The 20591-nt window shown below is 41.2% G+C and overlaps 1 protein-coding gene across 9 annotated transcripts in view; it reads left to right on the forward strand.

Annotated features, from left to right (window-relative positions):
- The window catches only part of SPIDR (scaffold protein involved in DNA repair), a 499470-nt gene that overhangs the window by 442639 nt on the left and 36240 nt on the right, over nucleotides 1-20591 (forward strand). For all 9 annotated transcript variants that reach the window (XM_033203530.1, XM_033203531.1, XM_033203528.1 and 6 more), the window contains one exon: nucleotides 20415-20502. In XM_033203530.1, coding sequence (XP_033059421.1) covers nucleotides 20415-20502 — 88 coding nt within the window. The remainder of the gene's footprint in view (nucleotides 1-20414; nucleotides 20503-20591) is intronic.

Here is a 20591-nt window from a genome sequence, read left to right on the forward strand (position 1 = left end):
CAGTCTCCCACAGAGCCCATCACGTTCCATCCAGCGGAGTGAAACTGGGTTACACCAAAGCGCTGGAGAGGGAACCCTTAAGAATCATTCCACATGAGTTTACCGGGCTGGGTTATTTATTGGAGAATCATTTCAGAGCCTCCTTCAACAGGAAATACGTAGTGGTAAGAGCTCTCCTTGGGTAAGAAACTTCAATAGTAATTTAATTCCTTTGATTTTCCTTCTTCAAAAAGGCCACCCTTTTAAAAAGCCACACACTTCCCTTGGGAAGTGTGGAAATGAGGAAAATCAGAAGCTGAAAAGTTGAATCTTTCATTTACAAAGATTTATTTTCTCATTAGAATAATAAAGGAGGTCCAGAATCTCTTTCTTAATTGCTATGCTTAGAAACCCTGCTTCAAAGGACATTTCTAAGAATTCTTTCATGGTTTTGAAAAATAAAATTGTTCCTGGTGACTTCACCAGAGTGTCTGAAAGGAAAATAAAGTATCACTTAAGAGAGAGTGCTGGGCTGGGCACAGTGGCTCACACCTGTAATCCCAGCACTTTGGGAGGCCAAGAGGCAGATCACCTGAGGTCAGAAGTTTCTAGCCAGGCAGGAGTGCCATGTAGTGGCATGCACCCGTAATCCCAGCTACTCGGGAGGCTGAGGTAGGCGAATCCCTCGGACTGGGAGGTTGCAGTGAGCCGAGATCATGCCATTGCACTCCAGCCTGGGTGAAAGAGCAAAACTCCATCTTAAAAAAAAAAGAGAGAGAGAGAATGTGAATCTTGAGACCAGGACTGCTCAGAGCAGCAGCAGTAGACACTTTCTACCTGAGCAGCATGCTGTTACTTCAAGCCCTTCATCAGTTTAGAAGTGTGTTTTGTGTTTTCCCTATAGTTTGTTTTCTTTCTGCCAAATGTTACATCCCACTAGGATTTTAAGTCAAAATTAAACTTTATTGTCCTTTAAGACTGGAGTTTTTTGGGCCAATATTTATCTATTGTGAAGTATCTCTTTGTAAACTCTTCTGCTAAAATAATGCATTCTAAGCATCCGGATTACGATTTTTTTTTTAAACGTAGAGCATTTTAGAAGGTAAAGTAAACTCTACAAAACATTTTCTTTGGCTTGGTTACATTTTAGGAAGATGAAGTCTGTTTTTCTGATTTTTGTTTAATTGCTTTATTTCTGAGTGCCTTTGTTGTTACTATAAACTGACAATCTTTTTACTAGTGATTCTAATCAAAGATTAATAGAGATCGTGACTTATTTTTATTTTAAAGGAAATATATTTTTTAAATCTAAGGTCTTAGTCCCAAGTCACACATATCATTATTAGAATTTATAGGCCAGGCGCGGTGGCTCAAGCCTGTAATCCCAGCACTTTGGGAGGCCGAGACGAGCGGATCACGAGGTCAGGAGATAGAGACCATCCTGGCCAACACGGTGAAACCCCGTCTCTACTAAAAAATACAAAAAACTAGCCAGGCGAGGTGGCGGGCACCCGTAGTCCCAGCTACTCCGGAGGCTGAGGCAGGAGAATGGCATAAACCCGAGAGGCAGAGCTTGCAGTGAGTTGAAACCCGGCCACTGCACGCCAGCCTGGGCGACAGAGCGAGACTCCGTCTCAAAAAAAAAAAAAGAATTTATAACTCTCTAAGGCTTCAACTGTTTCTTTACTTCCTTATATATTTGGTTGCTTTACTTTGAACACATTAATTGATTCTTATACAAGGAGTCTTTATCTTAATAACTTAATCTGCTTAAAATAATTTTGATAATGTATATTTTGCACAAGAACAATGAGGAAAATCAGAAGCTGAAAAGTTGAATCTTTCATTTACAAAGACTTATTTTCTCATTAGAATAATAAAGGAGTGTGTAGAAATACAGTAAACTGAGCAGTATTATACTTCTAAGCTTTAGTTTCTTCATTTTCATTAGCAGCTAAAGAGTCATGAATCTTCAGTGATTTAATTAAGGAGGGAAAAAAGGAGGAATTTATATGCTTAGGCCAGAAGAATATGGGATATAGCATCAATAATAAAATTGAAAGGGCTACAATTAAACCAAGCTGGTCGTTGTCCTGAAACATCACCCCAATGCAAACAGAAATAGAACTGGAAGTAAAGGAAGGAAACATTTTTAAGAGAAGACATGAAATGGGCCATAAAATAGGTTTTTATTACGTCCAAAGTGAACTAACTAAAAGGAGCATGCTACAACATGGATGGACCTCAAAAACATGATGCTAAGTCCAAAAAAAAACAGACACAAAAGGTCTCATGCCTTGTGACTCCCTTATTGTGAAATGTCCAGACCAGGCAAATCTATGGAGACAGCAGATGGACTGCCAGGGCCTGAGAAGAGAGGAAATGGGAGTGACTGCTAATGGGGATGGGGTCTACTTTGGGATATGGAAATATTCTGCAATTAAATAGAGGTAGTGTGTGCACAACATTCTGAATGTACTAAATACCACTAAATTACACACTTTAAAATGACTATTTTTATGAAATTTTAATTTACTTTAGTTATTTTCTTACTATAATTTTATGTTATATTAATTTTACCTCAAGTTTAAAAAAGAAAAATGAACTGAATGTCTAGAAAGTGCTTATGCTGTTATGAAAATAACTACAGATATTTCATAAGTTCAGTTGGAAAAGAATAGTTTCTCAATGGAACTTCTGGGCATAATTCCACATATATCAAAAAGGTATAACATAAGGAATAGGGGCTCAAAAAGGAAATGCCAGTTATTATTAACCTTGGCCAGTAAGGCTATTTTGGGGAAATAAGAACATGGATTTGTTTATTAAAATGGGCACCCCTCTAAACCAGCCATCACTTTTGTCTTTCAGTGGAAGATCTCTTATCCTTAAGATAAGAATCCTGATTTTTATGTCTACTCTATGTAATCTACTTTCACTATCAATGGGAGTGAAAATCAAGAGTGATTAAAGCATGCAAAGGGAAGACAAGGGACTGTGATCAGGCTTGGAACACTCATCTGTTTGATCACAGGAAGGAGGATGAATGAGAACCACAAACCATCTGAGAGATTCTGTTTGAACTGTGTAGGCTAAGCATTAACCATTCCCAGCATTCCTGCCCTGAGTACCTACCCTTCTACTACTGAAGCTAAAACTATTTAAAACTTTTGGACTGTACTTACCACTACTCAACAGAAAGAAGTTCACATTATTGTCAATTAGATAAAAGTTCTACTTTGACTACAGCCTTCTTTATGTTGCTATGGCTTCACTTACTCATTTAACAAACAGCACCTTAGCATGGGCATGTGAAGTCATAGCTCCTGCCCTCCAGGCGTTTACACTCCAGAGAGCAGCAGGTTAATAACACTTTTGCTGGAGTGGGTGAACATCCCCTTCATCTGCTTTGGTCAGCAGGGGAGGAGCCCTTTGGCTAGGACTCATAGGTTCGAGTTTCTAGGCAGAGGCCCGTGGGAAAGCACTCAGAGTAAAATGACCTTACCCTCCACCCATAAACTTATTTCCCCAGTACAAGTTGAGCATCCCTTTTCTGAAGTGCTTAGGACTAGGAGTGTTTCAAATTTCCAATTTTTATGAATTTTGAAATAGGTGCATTATACTTACTGGTTGAGCATCCCTAATGGGAAAATATGAAATCCAAAATACTCCAAAGAGCATTTCCTTTGAGTGTCACACCAGTGCCCAAAAAGTTTTGAATTTCAGATTAGGGATACTCAATTTGGTTAGACCAGACCATCTTTTGACCAAAAATAGGCTGCTGTTCAGGGCCAAGTGTTATTTTTGTATCCTCTATAGCAGTTAGCACAGTGTTCAGTAAAACCCACTTTGGCCAGGCATAGTGACTCACACCTGTAATTTCAGCACTTTGGGTAGCTGAGGCAGGCAGATCACGAGGTCAGGAGATCGAGGCCATCCTGGGTAACACGATGAAACCCTGTCTATACTAAAAATACAAAAAATTAGCTGGGCATAGTGATGCGTGCCTATAGTCCCAGCTACTCGGGAGGCTGAGGTAGGAAGAATTACTTGAACCCAGGAAGCAGAGGTTGCAGTGAACCAAGATCACACCACTGCACTCCAGCCTGGGTGACAGAACAAGACTCCGTCTCAAAAAAAAAAAAAACCTGATTAATAAATGATGAAATCTGAACCTAACAAACTGTTAAACATTTTTCTTGGCTATAAAAACAAATTTTTTAGAAGTGTTCTCAAAAGTGACTTTATTCTTCCTCCCTCACTCCACTACCTACTTCCACATGACCAAGGGACACAGTATAACCGAGTTAGCTCTGAATTATTTGACTGTGTGGGCCAGGCTTACTCAAGGGAACTTAATGGTTTTTTAAAAAAAAAAAAAAACTTCTAGGAGCATCCTGATCACTGAGGGGAGACAGCTGTAATTCAGGACTGATTCACAGCTCTGGCTTTAGAATCCATATATCTTGGTTAATACATTGGTTCTTAAACTTGCTGGTTGATTGGTACTAATCCCATCCTTAGTTATCAACAAGGATAAATCTACTTCCGAAAGTTGTTAGGAGAATTTAATGAGATCACATTCATAGAAGTACCTTGTGCAGTGTAAACTAGCATGTAAGAAGTTGCTTTTCCCTTCTTCCTCAGACTTTTTCTTTCTACTTAACTGAAAAAGTAGAAGTCCAGCCAGCACTGACCCAAGACTTTGTTGTCTTGTTTTTACAAACAAAATGGGTAGAAGAAAGAAATCAGAAGTAATTTAGAAAAATGATACAGTTTGAAAGTATTCCATGTTTTTCCCAAGGAAGAATATAAATCATCCAGTTGGACCATTGCTAGGCATTGTCAATAACCCAATAATGGGAAAGAATGGATAATGAAGCCAGTGGGATTTGTACAGAGAGATTTAGTTTAAAATGGGGATAAAAGAAACCAAATGGGCCATATGCACTGGCTCATGCCTATAATCCCAGCGCTTTGAGAGACCGAGGCAGGTGGATCACCTGAGGTCAAAGATTGAAGACCAGCCTGGCCAACGTGGTGAAACCCTGTCTCTACTGAAAATACAAAAAAATTAGCCAGGCTTGGTGGCAGGCGCCTGTAATCCCAGCTACTTGGGAAAGTGAGGCAGGAGAATCGCTTGAACTCTGGAGGCAGAGGTTGCAGTGAGCCAAGATCGCACCATTGTACTCCAACCTGGGCAACAAGAGCAAAACTCTGTCTCAAAAAAAGAAACAAAACAAAACAAAACAAAAACAAATGGAAGGTCAGCTGATATGACAGCATAAAAACATACCACTTATCCCTCCAGGTTAGTAATTTAACTAGTTAACTTACCTTGTAGCACAGTAAGTCTAGAATTCAGTAAATGGGCAGGGTTTTGTTTTATTCTTTTTTTAATCATTTCTTCTCTTAAAAATATTTCCCCCACCCTTCCCCTCACTGTCCTTCCTACCACAGAAATCATAATCATCTACCAGTAGGAGGTCAGTGATTTTATTTTCTTTATTTTTTTGAGACAGAGTCTCACTTTGTTGCCCAGGCTGGAGTGCAGTGATGGAGGCCAGTGGTTTTAAGACTTTCGGTTTTTGTTTTTTTGTTGTTTTGTTTTGTTTTTTTTTTTTGATCTCTGCTCACTGCAACCTCCACCTCCCGGGTTCAAGCGATTCTCCTGCCTCAGCCTCCCGAATATCTGGGACTACAGGTGCACACCACCACACTCAGCTAATTTTTGTATTTTTATTAGAAACGGGGTTTCACCATGTTGGCCAGTATGGTCTTGCTCTCTTGACCTCGTGATCTGCCTACTTCAGCCTCCCAAAGTGCTGGGATAACAGGGGTGAGCCACCACACCTGGCCCTCTTTTTCTTTTTTTGTTTTTTTTTTTTGAGACGGAGTCTCGCTCTGTCGCCCAGGCTGGAGTGCAGTGGCTGGATCTCAGCTCACTGCAAGCTCCGCCTCCTGGGTTTAAGCCATTCTCCTGCCTCAGCCTCCCGAGTAGCTGGGGCTACAGGCGCCCGCCACCTCGCCCAGCTAGTTTTTTGTATTTTTTAGTAGAGACGGGGTTTCACCGTGTTAGCCAGGAGGGTCTCGATCTCCCGACCTAGTGATCTTCCCGTCTCGGCCTCCCAAAGTGCTGGGATTACAGGCTTGAGCCACCGCGCCCGGCCTGTTTTTCTTTAATATAAATGTGTTCAGGCACGATGGTTCATACCTGTAATCCTAGCACTTTGGGAGACCAAGGCAAGAGGATCACTTGGGCACAGGAGTTCAAGGCCAGCCTAGGTAACATCTCAAGACCTGTCTATACACAAGGGAAGGGAGGGAGGGAAGGAAGGGAGGAGGAGAGAGAAGGGAAGGGGAAGGAGAAGCTTACAAAACAAAGTATGTGAAGTTGTTTGTTCTGGAAGGTGGATGAGTTGGGCCACCATGGCTCCCCACCCAGCTCCTTAGGAGTCCAGCAGCATAGTCTGAAAGCATCTGTTGTGGATTAATTGCTCATAAAAACATTTCACATATTCCATAGTTGTTCTTCTTTCTTCCTCTCGGGTTAATAGCTTGCGGCAGTAGTTGCTATCATGGGGACACTGGGTAGCAGTATGATTCAGAAGCAGAATAGAAATGTTCCTGTTAATCTCAAATAAAAACTCCAAATACTTACTTTAAATATGCTATTATTAGCTGAATTCTCAAAATTGGAAAATCTTACAGATTTGAATTTTGGAAAAAACACTTAAATCTTTATAATTTACCAAGAAAATCTCTCTGTTAATATGGGATGCTGAAAGTGGAAAGAAAAGAAAGCTTGAGTTTTGCTAGAGTCACTCTATTTTTTTCGTTTTACCTTCAAACTAGGTAATAAATTAGATCATGGTATTTATTTTTTAGATAAGACCCTGAAGTTCACTGACATTAAGTAATTTGGATCCCTGTATGTGAGCTGGGTCTCAAGACAGGTATGCCAAATTCCAAAGTCTGATTTTCGGTACTACAGCTGACATTTAATTACTTCCAGTTTTAGGATAATTCATTTCTATAAATTTCTTGTTTGTTTTATAGTTATAACCCCTGGCCCTCAAAACAAAAATCTGATTATTTCTTGTCAGTGATGTTGATATTAATTTAGATTCTTGGTATTTTCCACTGTTTTTGTTAAACAACAGCAATAAACTATACTAGGATTGTCTTGAGTAACCAGGAAGTGTATTAAATCCATAGTAAATAATTACACTGCCTGCTTTTGGTTTAGTTAGTGTTCTTTTTTTTTTGCCGTTTACTTAGATACTTATTAACAAAAATTATCAGCTGTTAAAAAAGGTTAGTGCAAAAGTAATTGCGGTTTTTGCCATTACTTTTAATATCATTACTTTTAGTTTTCATTACTGTTAAATGAAAGCAAGATAATTTACTTCTCTTTCTCAAGACACCAACAACGGGGTGGGTTGTGATGAAGCCGTTGAATCTGGACCATACATTTGTAAAAGGCCTCAGATTAGGACTTTCAATATGATCCGTAAATGCAATAGTAATATAGCCACTGCTTTTGTTGGTTGTTGTTGTTCACATAACTAACATAAATTATAACAACAATTTGATCTCTCTTTTATCTTTTACCCACTGGATATTTACCCCAGTAGGTAATCTTTCACATCTTTCTCCATGAATGTAGACGTATCTATAAACAAAAAGATATGGTTTGCCTTTTTCACTTAATTTCATCAGGATGTCCCTCTCTTGATAGATACTCAGGTTGTTTCTGGTTTTTAACACTTCAAAGCAGTGCTGCAACACATTTCCTTGTGTATCTCTGTCTGTATCTCCTTTATTTATTGAGCTTATATTTTAACCTTCTTTACTGTTAAATATAACAAGCATATGAAAGATGGCATAATTGTAGATTGTAACAAATAATAAGTGAATAAATAAAGCTCACTCACGAACCCACCACTGTAATTCAATAAACATGGCGGGTATCCAAAAGCCACCTGCTGCCCCCACCCCAATCCTAAATATCTTCACACTTCTGAAATTTCTTCCATGTGTTTCTTTGCAGTTATACTACTTTTTATACATCTTTAAAAAATATATTTAGCTTGGGCACGGTGGCTCACGCCTGTAATTCCAGCACTTCAGGAGGCCAAGACAGGAGGATCACTTGAGGCCAGGAGTTCGAGACCAGCCTGGGCATCATAGGCCTTATCTCTATAAAAAATAAAAAACTACTCTAGGGAAAACAGAAGAACCCTCCTGATTCTCTGCTTTGTACCCACAAACATTTTTTTAAAAAGAATTCATTCTAAACAAATAAAAAATAAAAATAAAAAACTAGCCGAGTTTGATGGTGCACACTTGTAGTCCTAGCTACTTGGGAGGCTGAGGTGGGAGAATCACTGAGTGACAGATTAAGACCTGGCTATCAAAAAAAAAAAAAAAAAGTGTGTATGTGTGCGCGTATAGGTTTACCTGTTTTTGAACTTTATGGAAACAGCATCATGCTTGCACATTCTTTGTGTTTTGCTTTTTTTGCTCACTAGAGATGCCGCGGCCCCAGATGCACACAAAAGGACCCTGGTGTGGGGGCCCCTTACAGAGGACTGGAGACAACATAGTGTTAAACCAATAAACCTTGTAAGATTCATCTGTCTATTGCAGGTAGCTCCGGTTTATTCATTTTCATTCCATTTTATGCATTTACCACAATCTCTTTCTTCATGCAGTTGTTCTAGGCATTTCCGGTCACTGCTGGCAGGGGCAGGAGTCCCTGCTGTGTATCCCCTAGGGCACAGGTGTGCACATCGTGGGGGCGGGGTGTTCCTAACCTTCAATGGATAATGCTAAACTGTCTTCCAGAAGCGGAATTCAGCCTCCATTCCTGTTAGCATAGTAGAGCTCCTGCTCCATTATTTGGTACACTTAGGTGTCCTCGTTATCTTTTTTCCCAACTGCATTTTTTTCAGCCTGGTAGGTCTGTAGTGGAATTCACTGTGGTTTAAATTCCAGCTCCTGATTACTGCTGAGGCTGAGAGCCTTTTGCTGTGTATTGCTATTTGTGTTTCCACTTTGATGAAGTGCTGTTCAAGTCTTTTGTTTATTTGTCTTTGGGGGTTTTGAGCTTTATATATTTTGAGTAGTAGTCCTTCATTGGTTGTATATAATTTATGTGTTGTATGTAGGTGGCTTGTCTTTTTATCAGCAGAAGGACCGATTTTTGAAGGGGGAGCAGATAGCATTCCCAAAGTAGAACTGCCTGAACAGAGTATGTAACTGGACTTGTTTTCATGACCCACAGGCAGGACCCCAGGAGGCATTAAGTGTCTTTGAAAAGGCTTCTGGACCCATAGCTCTCCCGGGTTGGTTGGGTTACCTTTAACCAGAACACTCCCAGCAGAGGCTATGGGTCTGTGTCTCCTTCAGGTAAAATGAGATTAACTTGAGCACCAAGGGAAACAGTGAAGTGTAAAAGTCAAGAGCTACCGTTTATCGTAGGCCAGTTAGGCTTGTTTTGTATGATCTTCAACATAAGTCTCAGAAGCAGATATTATTTTACCCACTTCACAGATGAGGAGCTTGAAGCTCATCAGGAATAAAGATTTTACCCTGTGCCATACAACTGGAAAGTAGGAAAGTCGGGTTAAAGCTCACTTTCACATGGCTCCCAAGCAAATTCTGCATCCATTCTGGCAACTTGAAGCATAGTGTAGCTTCATGGTACTGGGCACCTTGCTGGGGAGGCATCGGAACAGAGTCCACACCAGATGTCTGACTGTGACATAAGCCACAGTCCCTTCCCCTCCGCAACTCTCTGTGACTGGGGGTGGCGTGGGAGCTCTGATGAAGCACACTCCAATGCCGGCCGTGGCACACTGCAGGCTGCTTACTGATTAGGTTGAAGCCTGGTTGCTCCATAAAGGATATTTTGTTGTTTTCCTCTTCATTATTTGGCACGTCAATGTAAATTATTTTAATAGGACTCACAGTTTCAGTCTTTGAAGCATTACGAGGGGAAGCTACATGATGTGTGAATTTAAGATAATAGGATGTTGTAAGGAGACAAGGGTTTTTGTTAAGTATCAGAGCACACTTGTAATATTTGGTTAAAAAAAAAACTTACGTGTCTATAAGAGATATGGGTTGACAGATTTTGTGTGGAAGTGTGGGTTTTTCCACCTCCACGCTGGTGAGCGCGTGGATCATGTGAGGCTTTTGGAATAATACCACCAGGACAGAAGAGAGAACTGTTTGCAGAGTTGCAGATAGCAACATGTTTCAGGAGCTCTTCATTTCCTGTGAAGTTGAGTGTGTGTGTGTAATTTCCTGATGAAGTAGAAGTGTGTAAAGAACATTGTTTTTACAAAGTTTCTAAATTATACTACTTAATAATTTTATGTCCCCAATCTTGAGTCAAGAGTTGATTAGGAGGATTTTTTTTCTTTATATATATTATTAGTTTTATATTACATATATATATATTATATATATATATATTATTTTTAATGCCCTGTCTTTAACAAAAGACATTTTTAAATATAACTAGCAGGCTGGGCACGATGGCTCACGCCTGGAATCCCAGCACTTTGGGAGGCTGAGACGGGCACATCACTTGAGACCAAAAGTTCAAGACCAGCCTTGCCAACATGGAGAAACTCCATCTCTACTAAAAATACAAAAATTAGCCAGGCATGGTGGCACATGCCTGTAGTTGCAGCTACTTTGGACGCTGAGGCAGGACAATCACTTGAACCTAGGAGGCGGAGGTTGCAGTGAGCCAAGATCGCACCATTGCACTCCAGCCTGGGTAACAAGACGAGATTCTGTCTCAAAAAATAAAAAAACTAGCAGATGTCCTGTAAAATGTGAGACATTCCAGAGTTACAAAGTTATCTTATATAATTATATAAATTTAAGCAGAGATTCAAAGGAATCATGCAAAGGGCTTAATTTCAGATGTGTGTTTTAATTTCCTTCTTTCAGTTTCTCCAGCTAGCTACAATCTGAAAAATATCTTGCTGGCCGGGTGCAGTGGCTCATGCCTGTAATCCCAGCACTTTTGGAGGCCGAGGAGAGCAGATTGCTTGAGGTCAGGAGTTTGAATCCATCCTGAGCAACATGGCAAAACCCCATCTCTACTAAAAATACAAAAATTAGCCCTTTGTGGTAGTGCACTCCTGTAATCCCAGCTACTAGGAGCCCGAGACACGAGAATCACTTAAACCTGGGAGGCGGAGGTTGCGGTGAGCCAAGATTGCGCCACTGCACTGCAGCCTGGGCAACAGAGCAGGACTCCATCTCAATAAAAGAAAAGAAAAGAAAAGAGAGAGAGAGAGAGAGAGAGGGAGGGAGGGAGAGAGAGAGAAGGAAAGAAAGAAAAAAGAAAAGAAAAAGAAAAATTATCTTTCTGAAATTCAATGAACTTGCTTTGGAAATGTTTCGTAAGTTCCCACATCTATACGGTATTCATAGGATATTCTTAGCAGAGATATATCTCTGGAGTCAGAATGCCTGATCAGATTCCCTTCCTGGCTGTCCCACCACAGTGATTGAAGGGCTGCTCCAGGACACACCAGAAGTATTACTGAAATACTGCCTTATAGTGTGCATTTTACTGTTCCACAATATCTTATGTCATAGAAGAGGGTTTAAGTATGAAATTCACGTGGCCACAGTTTTATATAGATGTGGAAACCCAAGGAAATATTTTTCTTTGTATTCTAAGCCATGTTCTCCTGTGCTGCCACAAACCCTGGGCCCAGCACAGGTACTGTCTCTGTCCTCTGAAGAGCCACAGTGCAAGGCTATCTTGTCTGGTGCTCAAGACCCGCTCCTGTGGCTTAGCAGGGCCAACAGGCACACCAGGGGTTACATGGAACTAATGTTCCACTAGCTTGACTTAGGAAAAGGAAGTGCAGCCACTCCAAAAGTAGAGTGCTGAAGCCACTGGGTTCACTCCCAGCCCTGTGCTGCTCCTGGACTCTGTGTCAGCTTTCCAGTGAAGATAACAGGACTACTCTTTTATTGCAGAAGTCCCCAGCTTTTCATTTCCTGGAAACTTTGAGATTAGTTTGAGTGGGGGCTTTAAGGAAAGAGAAGAAAGATAATATTTGTAGCAAAATCATTAAGCAGAGGTGAAGAAAGTATAGCAATGGATGTATTTCAGGTTAGGTTTAGTGGTCTCCTGATTAGAGGCCCCTGTCTTAAGTTAATAACACTTTTTAAATAACAGCTTGACTGAGACATAATTTACATATCCTAAAATTTACCCTTTTTAAAATGTACGAATCATTGGTTTTTATTTTACTCACAAAGTTGTGCAACCAGCACCCTAATTCTGGCACATTTTCATCACCTCAGACAGAAACCTAGTACCTTCAACAGGAGCTCTGCACTTCCCCTCCCCTGGCAGCCACTCCTCTACTTTCCATCTCTATGGATTTGCCTGTTCTGGACGTTTCCTGTCAGTGGAACCATACAGATGTGACCTTTGGTGTCTGGTGTCTTTCATTTTAGCAGAATGTTTTTAAGGTCCATCCATGATGTAACGTGTATCAGAATTTCCTTTTTTTTTTTTTTTTGAGACCGAGTTTCTCGCTTGTTGCCCAGGCTGGAGTGCAATGGTGCCATCTCGGCTCACTGCGACCTCTACCTCCTGGGTTCAAGCGATTTTCCTGCCTCAGCCTCCATAGTTGGGATTACAGGTGCACACCACCACGTCCAGCTAATTCGAACTCCTGACCTCTAGTGACCCACCTGCCTCATCCTCCCAAAGCGCTGGGATTATAGGTGTGAGCCACCGCACCCGGCCAGAATTTCATTCTTTTTCTGGTTGAATATTTCATGACATAGATACATCAAATTTATCCATTCAATAGTTGATGGACATTTGGGTTGTTTCTACTTTCTGGGTATCTTGAATAATCCTGCCGCGAACATTCATATGCAAGTTTCTGTGTGGATGTAAGTTCCAGTTCTCTTGGATAGACAGCAAGGAGATGAATGGCTGCATTGCTGCCACACAGTTTTCCAGAGTGATGGCCTCATTTTAACATCCCACCAGCCTAATGGTACATTTTAATCACTGCAAATCTAATCTTGTTAGAGTCTCAAGGTTTCCATGGCTCCTGCCAGTTTGTTCATGATCTCTTGAGCTATTTGTTGCTGTCTACCTAACAGAACAAACCTTGTTGGAGGAAATCCATTTCAGTATCGAGGCAAAAGTTTAATTCACTCAGGGTTGTTTTTTGTGTATATAAGGGTGACATAAAAGGAGATAAGCTGTCTTGTGGAAGGCATTATTTTTACTTCTTAATTATATACCTAAACTGTATCTCCAACTAGCCTAGAGTTTAATATTAAATGAATGAAATGAACAAGGGAATTTAGGTTAAAGAAATTTATCAGAAGCCATGGGTTTCTTACAGAAGAAATCAGGGCTCATGAAAAGTTCTCAGACTGAAGCATTGAAGGACACTTGTGATATGTGGCAGGTGCTGGCATTGCTGAAATGCCATGTGTCCTCACTGTGCAGTACTGGCTGGTGGGATTGAAGAGTCTTGCCGGCCCTGCTAGCTAGCATGCCAGATTCATGGCCTCATGCCATGCCAGTGTTATGCACCTCCCAGGAACCAGACTCATCTATAGGCACTGGGATTCCACAGAGAACAGATACACAGAGCCTGCCCTCAGGAGGTTCACATTCTCGTGAGGACACAAAACAGGCAGCACTAACTAAACTAGAGGATCTCGGTGGTGACCAGCCCCAGAACAGAGGGTGAGGTGGGGCAGAGGCACCTTGGAGTGGCATCAGGGGTGACTTCTCTGCCTCTTCTCACCTATGCCCTTGTACAAAACCCAACAGTGATTGTTACAGGAATTGCCTCTTCAAGACTGCTCGGCCTTTGCTGTTCTCTTTGGCACCGATGTGACATTCATGTAGTGGGAGCCACAGCAGTGCCAAGAGCCCTTCTCAGAGGTGGACCTTCCAGGGTGGGAGTGTGGGAGGCTGGCCCTAGCCCCAGGAGCCACATGAAGAGCTCCTTTCCAGTCCAGAGAGACTTCCTCAGAGTCTCCATAGGTCTTTCTCAACACTGCAGGTTGGCCTGCTCCTAAAAGTACTATTTTTATGTTGAGTGTGGAGCCACAGGAAAGAATGGAGTTATAGGAAGTGTTACATTCTTTATAAATAACGCAGGTGCATTAACCTAATTTTACAATGAATGGGAAGTTACCTTTGCAACTCAAAATAGGACTCCTATCTAAGTTTATTGGACACTATTGATAATGATTCATCAGCAAATAGGAAATTGTTTCTTAGACTGCATTGAGATTATATCTTAAAATACAGCCTACCAGATATGTCTGAAGTCTGTTGTCTCTGGCATGTAGAGACCCTGCTGTGTCGGGGAAGATGTGTAGTATGTGGCCAGCATTGGGGAGGAAAGGGAGACAGTCAGAGAGGGGAGACAATCTAAAGAATAGGAGCATGTAAAAAACAAGCGGGGAGGAAAGAAACAAATAAAAATGAATGAGGGCTGGCCAGTCATGATGGCTCACACCTATAATCCTAGCACTTTGGGAGGCCAAGGCAGGAGGATCACTTGAGGCCAAACATTTGAGACCAGTCTGAGAAACATAGTGAAACCCCATCTGTACGAAAAATTTAAAAAATTAGCTAGGAATAGTGGTACACACCTGTAGTCCTAGCTACTTGGGAGGCTAAGGCTAGAGGATTGCTTGAGCCCAGGAGGTCACACCACTGCACTCCAGCCTGGGTGACAGAGCAAGACTCTGTCTCCAAAAAATATATGTATTTGGTGTGTGTGTGTGTGTGTAATATAAAAAAGTAATGAGGGCCCAAAGAGGTTTTTTTAAAAAAATATGTTACTCAGTGTTTACCTTATTAGAAATTAAAACTGAAAAAGATTTAACACATTGATTTACCTAAAAGCATCTATAATCAACCCATTATATGATGACCTAAATAACATTTTTTATGAAAAATATTTCCTAAAACACAAAAACAAATATTTAGCGATGAGAGTTGCATTGCCCTGTATTTTGCAGGTCTCTTCACTGGTTGAACAGGAGATGATGGATTATCACCTGTGCTCCGCCTTCAATCTGTTGTAATATCACACATCATGGGCCTCTAGAAAATACCACTGTACACTCATGAGAGAATGGAAATGAGAAAGAAAAATAAAGGCTTGACAGAAAACAGTTTTGGCCTTGTAGGCTGCCTGAAAGGCTCTCGGAACCTCCAGCGACCCCCAGACCCCACTTTAAGAATGACTGGTCTAAAGTATTCCACTATCCAAATGAACTCTCTTGGAGAGGTATGAGTTCTATAACAGTGACAGGTACAGATAAATTAGCAGCAACATGACAAATTTTAAGAACATTTTATACCCAAAATACTTGCTTGGTTAAAAAAAAAAAAAAGATTCCAAGCTCTGTGAGGATGAGTCCATCATGGGCCAGGTGCTTCCTTGTTATCTTTCCGTTTTCTGTTGTCCACAGCACCATTGTGGCTTAAATCTCCTAAAGCAAATTCCACTCTATCCACACCCAAAAGAAAGTGGTTCAGGCAGTTTTAAATTGCCCTGTGAAGATTTGAGAGTTAGCTGGATGAGACAGTATCAGATGGAAAAAATAACCCCTGAAATAACTTAGAGAATAGGTAAGCAAATTGATAATATCAGCTAATGTTCCGGTGCGCAAACAAGATTTTCCATATTTACTTTCTTCCGGTGGACTGAAGTATGGAAATCTTGGTTACCTTTACTTTGGATGGTTGGTTTTCCAAATGACATTTGTCATCTACCAGTCAAGATAATTAATACCAGCTATAATGAGGCCAGAGGAAGTAGATCATTTGCCACACCAAAATATCCATAAAATGTGTGTAGAAATATGTAAATTTAGCATTGTTTCCATGGCAGTGAGGCAAGAACTCTGCTTCCTTCCTCTGTTGTGTATTTCTTAGACTTCTCTTGGGCGTGGTGCCACTCCCACTCTCTTCTTGGTCTGCAGACGATTTCCATTGCCCCAGGACTTGCCCCATCCTCACTTCTGAGCTCATGCGTGATACTGGGGCTGCCTTTTTAGGAATTCAGGAAATGGAGGTACCCAGTTAAAGTTATCTGCACCTGTGTAGCTTACTCATTTCCATGCACCTTTCTTGTCGCAGGATGGGAAACCTTGGCTCTAGTTTACTCAGGAGAAACATCTGTCCTTTGACATCACTTCTGATTCTTGAACTGAATTTGTAAATTTTTTCTGAAGATGGTCTCAAGTTGGTTCTCTTCCTTTGTGGTTTGTTTTCTACTTAGATTTTGACAGCTTCCAAAATATGTTAACAACAACAGAATTCAGGCAAGAAAATTGATTTTTTTTTTCATTCTAAGAAATAAGTTAACTTTGCTTCATGTAAATATCTCCATCTGTTTATTCCTAATCCTTTATAATGTTTAGAGTATTTTTTTCTCTCTCAAGGATCTGGTAAATACTAAAACAACAAATTTGAAAATGTTTTTAAAATTAAAGTTAGTGGCTCTTTGTAAATTTTTCATTACAAATAGATTGGAAATATTCAGGTGCAATTCTGTTTTGCACCAGAGAGCACTTTGTAACACAAAAAGTCTTCAGTCAGGCAAACTCACCTGTCATTCCTGCAGAAGGCACTTATCGCAGATGGCTGGCTGTTTCTAGCGCCCCATGCTGCCATGCTCGCATAGAAAGGTGTCTGCTTCACCACCCACACCTAACACTGGAGACTTTGGAACCGTCTTTCCTCCTCAAACAGAGGCACGTGTCAGCGAGGGACAGCAGCAGCACTAGGAATTAGAGAATTACAGAATCCTACAAGGGAGGAAGATGAAGCTGAGAGAGATTTGGAATTTCCACTGTAGAAGGTGGACAGTATCCTCTCTATCCAGGTCTGTGGCCAGCATTCTTCTGAGCAAATGCACATCACCCGCAGTGTCATGGGGTTGGAGTGTGCAGGCTCAGCCCTGGAGGACGTGAGTTGGCAGGACCCCCTCTGCGTGCGGGTCATCTCCAGTACAGCTGAGTCTCAGCCTCTCCATAGGGCCCTCATGAGATGTAAATGATGTGGTGCCCCCATCCTTACTCTGTCTCTCTTGAGGGATGTCTCCAAGGGCTTTTTTATAAGTGAGAACATGTTCTTAGAAAGTGCCTGTTACACTTCAGTGACTAGTCACATGTCAGGGTGGCCTTGCTTTAAAGAATGTGGAAGACTCGAAAACAGTCTTAGGGTTGGCCTCAGTGAGCCATGATTGTGCCACTCCAGCCTGGATTACAGAGCAAGAGACACTGTTAAAAAAGAAAAAAAAGAAAAAAAAAACACTTCGTATTTATTTTTCTGTTAAATATAATTTTCATTATGGTAAAATAACGTACTATAAAATTTACAATTTCAACCATTTTAAGTATAACTTGGTAGATATAATTTTAACATGTGTATAGATCTTGATATCTTTCCACTTAAAAAGTACACTGGTTATTATAATAAAAACATAGCGCTGAAAGTCTTTCAGGTTCCTGAGCGTGACTTTAGGAAAGCTCTTATTGGGTCCCGCCAGGCCTCCTACCTCCCTCCTCCCGCCTCCAGGCGCAGCTGCGTGTTCTACACCCTGTGCATGCAGATGGGTCTGCCGCAGCCCCCAAGTGAGTGCACAGAGGAGGCTCCCAGGCTGTCCCCGTTCCCTGCCTGTGCCATGTGCCATGCTGTCACCTTCCTTTGCATGTTCTGCACCACTCCCCAGCCCTCTTCTTGCTGCTCTTCAAATACAGCTGATTTTTAGAGGTCAGATGAACTGTGACTGAGTGTGATGGGAAACATGGCTCTCCCTTCAGTGATGGGTAGCTGAGTTGACCTCCACCCATGCTCTCTGGGAGTCTTGTGGGAGCTGCCGGGAGAGCTGCTGACCGCTGCAGAGCCTGCCAAACTGGGGACCTGGTGGGTAGGACAGCTGGCCCTGCCTCTCTCCTTGTCTGCTCCACAAACTTTTGTTGTCACAGATTAATGACCAAAATTTGTCTACAGACTCATTTTATCCAATCTATAAATTAAGGTATACCCCAAGAAATTTATTCCAACATAATGATGTTATCAAATCATAAGCATAATGAATTAATCTGTATGTCCCCTTTTTCTCTAATTAAACATTTACATTTTAAACTTTTTAAATAAAAATGTTTATTAATTTTTGAAAAGACAGACTTATGGTAGCCACTCCCCTGTCAGACTGTTTGTTTCTTAAACATATTTTTAAAGGATCACTTTTTTAAAAGAATGTTTCCTGTGTAACCAAATGAATAGTAAAGAATGAATTGCAGTGGGAGGAACAATACACTTTTTAACTGTGCCAAAAGTGAGTTTCTGCACCAAGTCTATGCCCAACAGAGGCGGGAGTCATTTGAATGTGTTAGCTGGCCCCAGACAACTCTGCTTCACAAGGCAACAGTGGCCATCCAAACCATTATCTATTTTTAAAATAGTTTTTAAAAACAGTGGAGAAGCTGATTTTTTATGAGACTAAGCATTTTATTTAACTCATAGCCATTCTTCAGCTAAGCATCGTGCATTAAATATAAATGTATAATATATCTAAACTTTTTTAATTAGCTGGTACCATCCTCTAAATAAAAGTCATTAAATTCAAATAGAACTTTCCTATGGCTGTGTGCTTCTCGAACAGCATTTCTCAAAGAGAATTCCAAGGGAACACTAGTTTCTCAGGACATTGTTAGTGATTACACCAAAAAGGGTTTCATGGTTATAAATGGGAGAAGCTTTAGTTTAAAACAGTATGCCACAGGTGCCCTTTACACGGGGCTCTCCAGGCACTCTGCCATGTCCAGTCCCACTGTAGTGTGTGAGGGTCCTGCCAGCCACAGATACACCACACAGCAACAGGCATGGAGTTCTGTTCTCATGGGTTACACTTCACAGAACACTTTTTGGAAAACTCCAAAATTTTAGGAAAATTGATAAGCACTCTTTCACTATCTGGAAAGGGTTGTTTATTTTTCTATACTGTATAAAGACCTTTTTTTACACTCATCTTTTATCATACCCTAATTTTACTCTGTTTCTTCACAGAGTAACACTAGGATTAAAATTCTGTCTTAAACTGGGCAGATTTTTGAGCAAAAAACCATAAAAGTTTATGGCTTTAGCAATGACAATACTGGTAACTATAGTAATATCAAGTGGCTAATGTGTTGGATACTCACTCTGAGTATAGAAACCCTAGTAGGTGCTGCACATATGTTCTTTACTTCCTTTACTCCTTGCAATAATGCCAGCAGCAACCCCCAGTTGCCCAGAAGGGCTGATGTAAGATCCAAGCATTTTCTCAAGGTCTCACAGTGTGTGAAAGGCAGAGCTGAAGCAAGATGAGTTTCTTGACTCCAGGGGCCCTGCTGTTTCCCATCTCTGTTAACAAGGGGCTCAGGTAAAGGTTAGAGCCAGGTCTCGGAAGTGCAGTCAGATCTAAGGTGAGAACCATATAACTGAAATCATAACAGTGTTGTCCTTTTGTGTCCTTCTATATATTTTACTTCAGATAACTTTTCTTTCTTGTGTTTGATGGAATTTGGCTCTTGTTGCCCAGCTGTAGGGCAATGACGTGATCTCGGCTCACTGCAACCTCCACCTACCAGGTTCAAGAGATTCTCCTGCCTCAGCCTCCCGAGTAGCTGGGATTACAGGCATCTGCCACCATGCCTGGCTAATTTTTGTATTTTTAGTAGAGACAGGGTTTCACCATGTTGGCCAGGCTGGTCCCGAACTGCTGACCTCAGGTGAGCCATCCGCCTCAGCCTCCCAAAGTGCTGGGATATAGGCATGAGCCACCACACCCAGCTCAGATAACTTTTCTTACATGTAATACATATCTGTTTGGGGAAAATATACAAAATACCCAATCCAAGGGAAGAAAGTAAATATCACCTCCAAACTCTACTCAGATAACCACTAAAAACGTTCTTATAGGCTTCAGTCTTTTCCTTTGGCTTAATATATATATAGATGCATGCATAGATACACATACACACACACACACACAGAGTGAGAGAGTTAATTTGTTGCCCGCTTTTTTCTTAGCAGGGTATCACAAACGTGTTTCCATGTCCATAAATATTTTCTTTGTAACCATTTCAGTGACTGTATAATATTTAACTGTGTGGATGGATCCTAATTTAGTGAACAAGTTCCTGTTGTGCAGTTGGTTTCCCACAGTGTCTGTCCATCTGTCTGTGTGCCTTCTTTCTTCTCCATCTGAATTGCCACACATCTCGAATTGTAGTTCCATGGCCTTAGGCATTAGAGGCTGTTAAGCATTCTACTAGCTCACTGGCCTAGTACTCAGTAAGGGATGTCTGATGATGAATACTGTTAACTTTCCTTGTTCCAGGACAGCGGGGATTTTTAGTTTGATTGACACCCTATGGCCCCCAGCGATACCTCTGAAAACACCTGGCCGTGACCAGCCCTGTGAAGAGGTAAGCCCGGCACTGGAAAAACTTCCCCAGTTGCGGACTACTCCATGCCAGGTGCCAAGCCAGGCATCATCACTGCCACCCACATGGTC

This window comes from Trachypithecus francoisi, unplaced genomic scaffold (genome assembly GCF_009764315.1).
Source record: "Trachypithecus francoisi isolate TF-2019V2 unplaced genomic scaffold, Tfra_2.0 Lachesis_group7, whole genome shotgun sequence".
NCBI classification, from domain to species: Eukaryota; Metazoa; Chordata; class Mammalia; order Primates; family Cercopithecidae; genus Trachypithecus; species Trachypithecus francoisi.